The sequence below is a fragment of the Panthera uncia genome, chromosome E1 (genome assembly GCF_023721935.1).
Source record: "Panthera uncia isolate 11264 chromosome E1, Puncia_PCG_1.0, whole genome shotgun sequence".
Lineage (NCBI taxonomy): Eukaryota > Metazoa > Chordata > Mammalia > Carnivora > Felidae > Panthera > Panthera uncia.
Genome location: NC_064814.1, coordinates 11,368,583 through 11,379,231, shown reverse-complemented (window position 1 = coordinate 11,379,231; position 10,649 = coordinate 11,368,583). Strand labels below are relative to the sequence as shown.

The following is a 10,649-nucleotide window of genomic DNA, read 5'->3' as shown; positions in this document are numbered from 1 at the left end:
AGAGAGGACAGAAGCGGAAATTCAGGCAGAGGCTGGAAGATGGAAGGTGATGTAAGGGTCAGTGAGGGGACTGGGCTGTTGGTGGTGGAGTTCAGTTTTAAGTGAGCATTATGGGTAATTGGCTAGAGAACATAAGCCTTACTTTCCCTGAGTAGGTAGCTCATAGATGGTTAGTGAACCCATGTGTTGCCGGGCTTTGGCTACCTAACTCTTCATGTTCTTAACAACCTAAGTGTGATTCTGGGGTGCAGGCACAGCTCTTTTCAGCCCACACATTCTCAGCCTGCCTAGCTCAGATTTCTGGGAGGCACTTGTCACACATTTCATAGTCAGGTGACTAGTTAGAGTCCCCCCTTGGGATTCTCAGACCTCTGCCATTTCTGCAAAGCAAGCTCTGATGAGTGACTTTGGACATGACTTTTTCCATCTCAGGGCCTTAGTTTTCCCAACTGCAAAGTTAAGAGGTTGGTTTAGATGACCCCTGATCCCTTTTTTGGCTCTGACTTTCAAGGACCGTTCTCTGTGTTTGAAAAGCGAGGCTCATAGCCAGGAAGAGCTGGAAATGAATCCTGGCTGAGCGGCTTCCTCACTGTGGACCTTGCAAATTTCCTCAACCTCTGAGCCTTTTGCATCTATAATGTGGGACAGTCGATTTCTGTCTTGTCATCCTTAGCAGCAGGTACAGACAAGGCCATGGACACTGAAACACTTGGCCGAGCCCATCTGTTGTGTCAGTGAAGGCTCTCACAAGGACAAGGCCCAGATGGGCAGGCTGGCCTGGGAAACCAGTGGGTGGCAGACCTTTCTAGAGGAAAGAGGACTCAGGGCCTCGAGGAGGTACTCTAGGCTCCCGATTGCCTCTTGTGTCTGCAATCCTGCCTGCCAGCCTTCTCCCTGCCCCCATGCTAGCCCAGCATTCCTGGAGGCAGAAATCGAGCTCTAGGTCAGCTCAGGCCTCAGTCTGTCACTTCTAGAAGTGACAGCCCTCAGCTCTAGGAGACTTTTACCCGTGCTACAGTCAAGCAGCTGGCTGGGACTTGGTGGAGAAAAGGATGGGCAAAAGTGAGAAGGGTGGGCAGGGAATGGTGGTGGAGGGACAGGGAAGGAAGGGCATGGGATATAGGACTCTGCTAGGAGGAGAGGAAGAGCCCAGCCTCTGGCAGAGGTCTGAGAATACCAAGTGGGGGGGGGGGGTTCTAATTAGTCACTTGACTGTGAGCCTCTATGGGCCTCAGACTTCCTACCTGTGACATGGGGAGGACCCTGACTGTCCTATTTTTTCCTCCAGGCTGGTGGGGGCCTAAGGAACGACTCTAGACATTAACAACTACAGAAATAGTTGGTAGGTCTTCCAGGGAAGTAGCCTGAGAGCGTCTTAGGGTACAGAGTCTGGCTTTGGGGGCTGGATTAGAAAGGAAGAAAGAGTTCTTTCTTGGGGCTGGATTTCCTTCTCCAATGTGTTTCTTAAAAGCCACATTCCTTCAAGGAGTCCAGGGCGAATGAGGGTCTTAAGCTCACTTAAGTTTAGGGTGAAGAGCTCTTGGGTATCAAGAGCTCTTTCCCACCACAAATGGATGCAGAATTAGTCCAAAAAAAAAAAAAAAAAGGAGTTGAAGGAGAAACAGTATGGTTGAATAGTCTCAAAGTATCTTCTTGAAGGTATTTATTAATTTCAATGGGAAAAACAGTAACGCTACAATGGAGAAATCCAGCAAACACTACCTTAGCCAATGGACAGCAGTAAGACCCATTCAATTAATGTCTTCCACACCTGAGCTGAGGCACTGAGAAGGACACACCATTTCTGTGGTTGTCTTGCCAAAATGCATAACCTCAATCTGATCATGAGGAAATATCAGGAGAACCCAACCTGGGGGATATTCTACTAGTCGCCTTCCAAACTGTCAAGGTCATGAAAGATAAGGACGGACTGAGGAGCTGTCATAGATTGGGAGAGACCAAGGAGACGTGACAACCAATGGAATGTGAGGTCCTGGGTGGGATCTTGCAACAGAGAAGGGACATTAGTAGAAAAACCAGTGAAATTCAAGTAAACTCTGTAGTTAATTAATAGCATTGGGTCAATGTTAATTTACTTGTTTGAATCATGGTACAATGTTTATGTAACATGATTGTATTGGGGAAGTTGGGTGAAGGGCGCATATGAACTCTCTGTATTACTTTTGCAACTTTTTATTATCTCGAAATAAAAATTTTAAAACAAAAATAAAAAAAAAGCTCTCCTCCAGAGCAGCTGTCTATACGTAAAGGACCCAGAGAAACTAGGTGGTGGGAACCGTGGCCCAGACACCTGAGAATTCTGTCTCTCTGCTGCCCACTCCCCAGCACCCTTCTATGTTGAGCTAACAGCTGCCCCCAGAAGCCTTCCAGATTGGCCCTGCCCGCATCTTATCACAGTCATTCATCCACCACGTTTTCACCACTCCTGCTGCGATGTGGATAGTTCCTGGTCCGTTACACATGTAGTGGGTTGGACAGTGCTCCCCCCCCCCCCCACCAATTCACATCCACTGGAACCTCAGAATGTGACCTGATTTGGAAACAGGGTCTTTGCAGATGCCATTATGGTAAGAATTGAGATGAGATCACACTGGGTTAGGGTGAGCACCAAACCCAATGCGTGTCCTTAGAAGAGACAGAAAAGGACACAGAGAGAGACACAGACACAAAGAGCCATGTGAAGCCGGAGGCAGAGACTGGAGTTGTGTCACCACAAACCAAGGACTGCAAAGAGCCACCGGGAGCTGGAAGAGGTAAGCAAGCGTTCTCCCCTGGAGCCTTCAGACGGAGTGTGACCCTGCCGACAACTTGATTTTGGACTTCCAGAACAGTGAGAGAATACACTTCTGTTGTTTTAACCCACAAAGCTTGGGGTAATTTGTCACGGCGGTCCCAGGAAACAAATACATATGAATTGTGCTTTTCTTATGCTTGTCCATGTCTTAAGTACTTTTGATGCGTACTTCTCTTCCCTTTCAGGCTGGGGGCTTCTTAAGGGTAGGGGCAGTCTCTTCCATTAGACGGGGCTCTGAAGACAGGGGCTGTGCCTCTCTCCTCAGACTGGGCTGTCACTAGGTCCCCTCCTTCCTTAGGAACCCATCCCCTGGTGCTCAGCCCATCCTCAGCACACAATGCAGGCTCTGTGGGGGGTTGCTTGGCCCTGCCGCCTCACCTGTTTGGGTTGGCATTGATCCCCCCCTCCATAGGCTGGCAGGAAGACTCACCAACCACAAGAGACACCACCCTAAGCTCATTTTGGCCCCCTCCTCTTTGGGGTAGGTGGAGTGAGGGCCAGGTCATGGTGCCCATTTAAAGCTTGTTTAGGAGTCTAGGGCCCAGCGGACAAGCCCTCATCCCTTTAATCCCTGTTGTCCAGAAAGCTGTCTCTCCTCCAATGTCATGAGTACCAGACTGGACCATTTGTGCCTAGTTCCACGTCTGCAGAGATCAGTCCCAGGATCGAGGCCAGGGGTCTAATCCTGGGCGCTGGCCGGAAAGGGGTGGGGGACCTCAGACTTGTTCCAGGCTGGGGTTCCGGGGTCCGGAGGGGCAAGGAGGGCTGGCAAAAGTCTCTTCCTAGATTGTGTGCGTGAGTGTACATGTCTCTGGTTCCCTGTGCTCTTTACTTTTGGATTCCCCTTGGAGGTGGACAAGGAAGGAGCCTCTTTTGGGTTCCACCGAATCAGGTGGAAGGTTGGGGGAGGAGAGCTTTGCCCACGAACTGCGCTCTAGGGATTTTATCCGTGGCTTCCTGCCGTGGAGGGAGACAGGGTGGTGGGCAGCACAGAGAAAGCTGGTGTTGGGCTCTGCACCCACTCCTGTCCCGCAGGTCTCTGTGGAGGCTGCATTTTTCTCTGGTAGGTACCCCCCTGCCCCACCCAAGGGCAGTATGCCTCCTAACAAATGCATCTGTCCCTCAGCCAAAATCCCTGCTGCCTCTCACTGGGGTAGTTGTAGGGCTGGGCCGGGTGGGGGACCATTCCCTGGAAGGAGATTAGAGTGTCTGTCAGGGGTGGGTGGGGCAAGGCGGGGCCCTTGCTTACTCATCCTTGCAAGTCCTTGGGCGGCAGATTTGGGGAGCCCACAGCCTCAAGTGTCTGTCTCAGCATTGTCTTCTGAGCTCCTAAGCCCCGGTGAGGGGGTGCTCCCTTGGCATGTGTTTTGGTGGCAGGCGGAGTGGCGGGGAGAGGGAGGCTTTGCTTCCCTCCTGGGAGCTGTTGATCCCCGGAAGAGCGTTGGAGCCTGCAGCGGGGGCTGTTGGGGCCTGTCTGGGGAGATGGGACGCGTCAGGCAGCCCCAGACACGACTGCATTCCTCCCAACATGCCTGCTGGGGTCCGTGGAGCTGAGGGGCTGGTGGGAAGGTGGGTGTGGCTGGAGGGGGTGCCTCTGGAGGCTGCCTGGGAGACGTGGGGGCAGCTGAGGTCCCAATTTGCAAGCCTCTGAGGTAGAACCAAAGGGACCCCTGGAAATGTCCCCCTGAGCCTCAGGGTCTCAGGAGTCAGGGACCCTCGAGTACACTTCCAAGTGCCTGCACTGCCTCTCCACCCCCAAATCTCTTGGGCCAGCGACACAAGGGGCTCAGACCAGGGTGCCCGAGCCGGCCTCTCCCACTGCCGCTGCCCTGGGGGCCTGGAGACACCTGGGGCTAGAAGCAGAAAGGCTCTCCTGTCCTGTGCCAGGGCTGTTGCACACCCTCTTTGTGGCCAGACGAGGCTACAACAATGCTAATCAGACTTCGTGCCGTACTTGGCTTATAAAACTCTCACATATACACTGCCACTTGGATTCTCGGAGCTGACTCTGCAGTAGGCAGGGTGGATTATGTTTACTCCCACTTTACCGTGAGGAAACTGAGGCTCGGAGAAATGTCAGGTCACACAGGGGCACACAGCAGAGCCCAGACTCAGTGTGACTCCATGCTCTTTTAGCACGTCTCTGGCTGTGCCTGTGAGGCCCCCCCACCCTTGGCCACCTGCTCTTGGCCAGCCAATGCCATGGGCCCATCCACAGGTGCGTGGAGGATCTTAGAGTCTGTGCTCAGGGTTGGGGAAAAGCTGCCTAGATTTCCCTTTAATGGGGGTGTCAGGGTGGAAGCCCGAGCCAGCTGATTGGCTGGGCGTGTTCCGGGGATGTGACAGGCTTCTCGGCACAGCCTAGCGGGTCGCATCTGGGAGGACCCCCCAAGAACTTCTCTCTTTTTATAGACGGTAATGCTGAGGGGGCATCACTGTGGCTAACGTAGCCTTGCCATGCTGGCATTTCTCCAGCCAGGAGCCACCTGGAGTGATGTCTGGATGGATGTCAAAGGCCCACCTCATTAATGGGAGAACAGGTCACCAGGTTTCTGGGGCAGACGTCCTGCTCCCTGCCGCCTGGCCGAGCCCAACATGCAGGCTCCTGAGGGCCGCGGCTTCCAGGGCCAGATGGGAAAGTATAGCCTGCAGGCCCACACCTCCTTATGTGAATCACACCTGGCGGGACAAGAAACCAAAAACACCCTAAACAATGAGTTTCCAGTAAAATATGACAGACGTGATGAGGCGGGGGAGAGGAGGGATCTGACTGGGAGTTGGCACTGGACTGTGGGTGGTGAAAGCCAAGGGGAATGGAAAATGCCAGGCCCGCCCCCTACTCAGGAGTATAAAGCACCCACCTCCTATTCCAACTTACCTGAGCACCTCTCTCTCCTCTCTGCCTCCTCGCTCGCTCGCTCGCTCACTCACCTCCCTCCTGGCATCATGACCACCTGCAGCCGCCAGTTCACCTCCTCCAGCTCCATGAAGGGCTCCTGCGGCATCGGGGGCGGCTCCAGCCGCATGTCCTCCGTGCTGGCCGGAGGGTCCTGCCGGGCCCCCAGCGCCTACGGGGGCCTGTCGGTCTCCTCCTCCCGCTACTCCTCCGGGGGGGCCTACGGCCTGGGGGGCGGCTACGGCGGCGGCTTCAGCAGCAGCAGCAGCTTTGGTGGGGCCCTGGGTAGCGGCTTCGGTGGAGGATATGGTGGTGGCCTTGGTGCTGGCTTTGGAGGTGGCCTTGGTGTTGGCTTCGGTGGTGGCTTCGGTGGTAGTGACGGGCTCCTGGTCGGCAGCGAGAAGGTGACCATGCAGAACCTCAACGACCGGCTGGCCTCCTACCTGGACAAGGTGCGCGCCCTGGAGGAGGCCAACGCCGACCTGGAGGTGAAGATCCGCGACTGGTACCAGAGGCAGAGGCCCGCTGAGACCAAGGACTACAGCCCCTACTTCAAGACCATCGAGGACCTGAGGAACAAGGTGTGTGGACCTGGCGGCAGGACTTGCCATTCTAGCTCCCTCGCTCTGGAGCGATAGATGCCTCAGGCCACTGGCATCTTTAGATTACTAGACCGGGCAGACGCCAACCCCGCATCCCTTCTTCTGGCTCTGGACGCCCCCCGCGGAGCTGGTCAGTGTCTCCCCGCTTTGCTCACGCCCTTCGGGGCTCCAGACCGCAGACCGTGAGAGCCTGGGGATTCCTACCCTTACATTTTACAGGAGAAGGAGTCAGAGCTTTGAGAGGTGCTGTGGCCTGCGAATCAATGGCAGAGCTGAGGCCAGAACCCGTGTGCCCACTTGCTAATACACGAGGCAGCTACCTGTTCCCCAGCACAGGGGAGGAGCGAGGCTGTAACGGGACGAGGCTAGACACCCAAACCACTCATTAGCTCATTAGTCTGGGCTGTGGCGGCTGCCGCCCGTGAGCCCTGGCACCGGCGCCCCTCCCCACCGGCAGGCGGGCACAAAAACCCCACAGAGGCAATCAGCGGAGCCCCGCCTTACGTGTCCTGCACAGGAGGGAGCCTGGGGGACTTGTATCTCCTGGCTCCAGCCCCAACCCCCTGCTCCAACCTCACCCTGGGAGCCCTCCCCGCTGATCCTGCTTTCTCTCGTGCCTGGCTCTGATGCCTCATGTGGATTAGGTAAATTAGATGGTGAGGGAGAGGACTGCAGCCAATCCGGGGTTTAGTACTTCTTCTGCTTCTTCTTTTCTCATCCCTTGTGCTAGTGGGGTCTCCTCTTTTGGGAAAGCCACACCTGAGGTCCCATGTTCTGCGGGCTTAAAAGGAAGGTGTGAAGATGGGCAGATTGGCCCGTATAGAAAAAGGAGAATTCAGACCAGGAAGGGAGACTTGGGGACCTTAGGTCACTCCTCCACTCTGTGGGTAGGGGAACTGAGACCCTGAGACTCATCAGTGGTAGAACCAGGACTCTAACTCAAGGGCTTTTGGTTCCAGGTCCAGGGCTCTTTCTATCCATTTTTTTCTGACCCGGAGTCAGCAAAGTCGTGGGTCGAAGCTGGGCCATCAGGGGTTACCCTTTAGGTTGCTGTGGCAAAGGTTTTTGGGAGGAGGGGAGACTCAGGTGAGAGCAGGAAAGCAAAGGCCTGATGTATGCAGGCTGCAGTGAGGTCTGGCTAGTGACGTCCATTTGGCTGACGACCTGTGCCCTCTCTACCTGCAGATCCTCACGGCCACCGTGGACAATGCCAATGTCGTCCTGCAGATTGACAATGCCCGCCTTGCTGCTGATGACTTCCGCACCAAGTGAGTTCGCAGCAGTGACTCAGGATGTCCAATCTCCCCAGGGTGGGGAATTTTGGGGGCAGCGTCCCCTAAACAGGGCTGACCAGTTGCCAGGATGGCCACATGAAAACCCCTTGGGGTGCTTGTAAAAATACAAAACTCCTGGGCCCCAACCTGGAGTTCCGATTCAGTTATTCTTAACAGGCTACCTGAGAGATTCTGATCCACGGTCAGGTTTGGGTGCCATTGCTTTAAGGGAGAGGGGCTCCCCACTCCTCCACCTGCCCCTGAAGTGTAGGAGGCAGTCACATTTGGAGGCCTGTGTGCTATTGGTTGCGAGGCCAGAAGCGTCTCCCCTCCCTGAATTCTGCAGCCTAATGAACTGCCTTATTCCCTGCCCCCAGGAGTGTTCAGATCTGAGTCCTCAATGGGTGCTGTGTCCAACCACGCCATTTTCAAAACTGACTCCCTAAACCACCCACAGGGTGCCAGCTATGGGAAGAAGCTGCAGGGGGCAGAGAACAAAGCCTTCAGTGTGGCCAGGATGGATGTCCCATTCTTCTTGTCTCGGATCGTTCCAGGTACGAGACTGAGCTGAACCTGCGGATGACCGTGGAGGCTGACACCAACGGCCTGCGCAGGGTGCTGGACGAGTTGACCCTGGCCAGGGCCGACCTGGAGATGCAGATCGAGAGCCTGAAGGAGGAGCTGGCCTACCTGAAGAAGAACCACGAGGAGGTGAGAACCAGCTTAGAAGATGAAGCTGGGAGGGAAAGGATGGGATTGAGATGGGGTGGTGGTGGTGTGGGCAATGCTCAGGCCAGGATCACCTGAGAGGAGGGAACCCCGACTGGTTGCCATGTCGCCATGGCTCCTGACTATGGACCGTTCTTTGCTTGTGCAGGAAATGAACGCCCTGAGAGGCCAGGTGGGCGGAGACGTCAACGTGGAGATGGACGCCGCCCCCGGCGTGGACCTGAGCCGCATCCTGAACGAGATGCGCGACCAGTACGAGAAGATGGCGGAGAAGAACCGCAAGGACGCCGAGGACTGGTTCTTCAGCAAGGTGGGTGTCATCCCGGGGGCGGGGGGTGGGGGGTGGGGAAGGGACCCAGGAGACCCGCCTTCCAGGAACTTCTGGTGTGAATGACTTTTTTTTCTTTTCTGCAGACAGAGGAGCTGAACCGCGAGGTGGCCACCAACAGCGAGCTGGTGCAGAGCGGCAAGAGCGAGATCTCCGAGCTCCGGCGCACCGTGCAGAACCTGGAGATCGAGCTGCAGTCCCAGCTCAGCATGGTAGGGGAGCTGACAGGCTTGGATCTGATCCAGGACTGGGAGGGAGGGAGTGACTACCCTCACTGATCCTTGATCTTTCCCTCCGTCACAGAAAGCATCCCTGGAGAACAGCCTGGAGGAGACCAAAGGCCGCTACTGCATGCAGCTGGCCCAGATCCAGGACCTGATCGGCAACGTGGAGGAGCAGCTGGCCCAGCTGCGCTGCGAGATGGAGCAGCAGAACCAGGAGTACAAGATCCTGCTGGACGTGAAGACGCGGCTGGAGCAGGAGATCGCCACCTACCGCCGCCTGCTGGAGGGCGAGGATGCCCAGTGAGTGCACTGCTCTCCTTCCCAGTCCTGCCCCCACTATTCACCTGCTGTATCCCATGTGTCTAATGATCTTGCCCTTTTCTGTCTTCATAGCCTCTCTTCTTCCCAGTTCTCCTCTGGCTCTCAGTCGTCCAGAGACGGTAAGACTTTCCTTCTCATCAAGCCTGGACTCGTGACCACTTCCTGTCTCCCAGCAGGTCTAGAGAATTGGCTTTTTGAGGGGTTGAGTTAGAGTTTTCTCACCCAAGATCCCTTATAAAGCTACTTGGGTAGAAGAAGCCATTTTATAAACCTTCCTTAGGGCTAGGAGCTAGTGGCCTCCACTTTTTACTTCTGTCACTGGTGTCTGTGGCAGACTCCAATGTTCTGATGGTCAGCACCACGGACAGGACACCACATGGGTCTTCCCTTCAAGACCAGTCCACTTGGGTTGATCTGGACTGAACCAAGCTGCTCTGAGTTCTTAGGAGCCTCCAGTTCGAGGACACAGACTCTGTCCTACCTTTGGGAGCTCTAGGCTGAAAAAACTGTGTAGATGGGATCAGTGCTGGGATAAGAGCAGTGAGTGAAGAGATAATCAGGGGAGAGGGCAACAGGGAGATAGTCTGCTTAAGTCTTCCCAACTCCCTGGTCTCCCCACTCCTGATTTCTCCATTGCCTGTCCTCTGCTGGTAACACCTTCTCTCCCCTCTTCCCCAGTGACCTCCTCCAGTCGCCAGATCCGCACCAAGGTCATGGATGTGCACGATGGCAAGGTGGTGTCCACCCACGAGCAGGTTCTTCGCACCAAGAACTAAGGCTGCTCAGCATTGCTCAGGCCTAGGAGCAACCCCCCACCCCCGCTGCTCCCCCGCCGTGTGGATACAGACCACACTAGGGAATCCCCTTTCTTGCCCCCCAAGAACTTCACACTTGAGTCCTGCCTCACCCTTGCCCTCTCCTGGCATTCAATAAAGCTTCATTATCTGAGTTGCACAGCTCCCGCCTCTACCTGGTCATTGTCAGGAGTGGAGGTGGGGAGAAAGCGGGGGAAGCCTCTCTTTGAAGCCTGTCGTTAACACCTGGCTGTGGCCTCTGGGACTGGGAAAAAGGGCTTGGGGGCGGACTGGGCTCAGGTCCTGGAATGGCTTTCACCATCTCAAAAGGTAGAGATGGATGTGTGTACTAGGTTGTTTGTGGTGTCTCCAAGGTCATGGAGGCACATTCATTCATTCACTCACTCACTTATTTGTTTACTCATTTATTTATTAGTTTGTTTATTCACCAATATCATCGAGTGCCTTTTGTGTGCCAGGCACTGCAGCAGGTTAAAGATTTTTTTTAACAGTTTTTTCATCAGGGATTTCTTTGAGAATATACTGAAAGCTATAGATATTCTTTCCTCCCCCAGCCCGATAAGCACACACACACTTGCACATAATTCATGAGGTTCCTGGGTCCCCTAAGGCTCATCAGTGGAGGTCCACAAACCCAGTAAGAAC

General features: G+C 55.0%; 1 protein-coding gene across 1 annotated transcript in view; it reads left to right on the top strand.

The window, feature by feature from the left end:
- LOC125926553 (keratin, type I cytoskeletal 17) overlaps window positions 1-10,143 on the top strand; it is a 39,225-nt gene extending 29,082 nt beyond the window's left edge. The window contains exons 1-8 of the mRNA XM_049636082.1: window positions 5,698-6,292; window positions 7,499-7,581; window positions 8,142-8,298; window positions 8,465-8,626; window positions 8,731-8,856; window positions 8,948-9,168; window positions 9,262-9,308; window positions 9,868-10,143. Coding sequence (XP_049492039.1) covers window positions 5,762-6,292; window positions 7,499-7,581; window positions 8,142-8,298; window positions 8,465-8,626; window positions 8,731-8,856; window positions 8,948-9,168; window positions 9,262-9,308; window positions 9,868-9,965 — 1,425 coding nt within the window. The 5' untranslated portion in view covers window positions 5,698-5,761 and the 3' untranslated portion in view covers window positions 9,966-10,143. Of the gene's footprint in view, window positions 6,293-7,498; window positions 7,582-8,141; window positions 8,299-8,464; window positions 8,627-8,730; window positions 8,857-8,947; window positions 9,169-9,261; window positions 9,309-9,867 lie in introns of the transcript that reaches the window.
- Window positions 10,144-10,649: the final 506 nt, after the last annotated feature.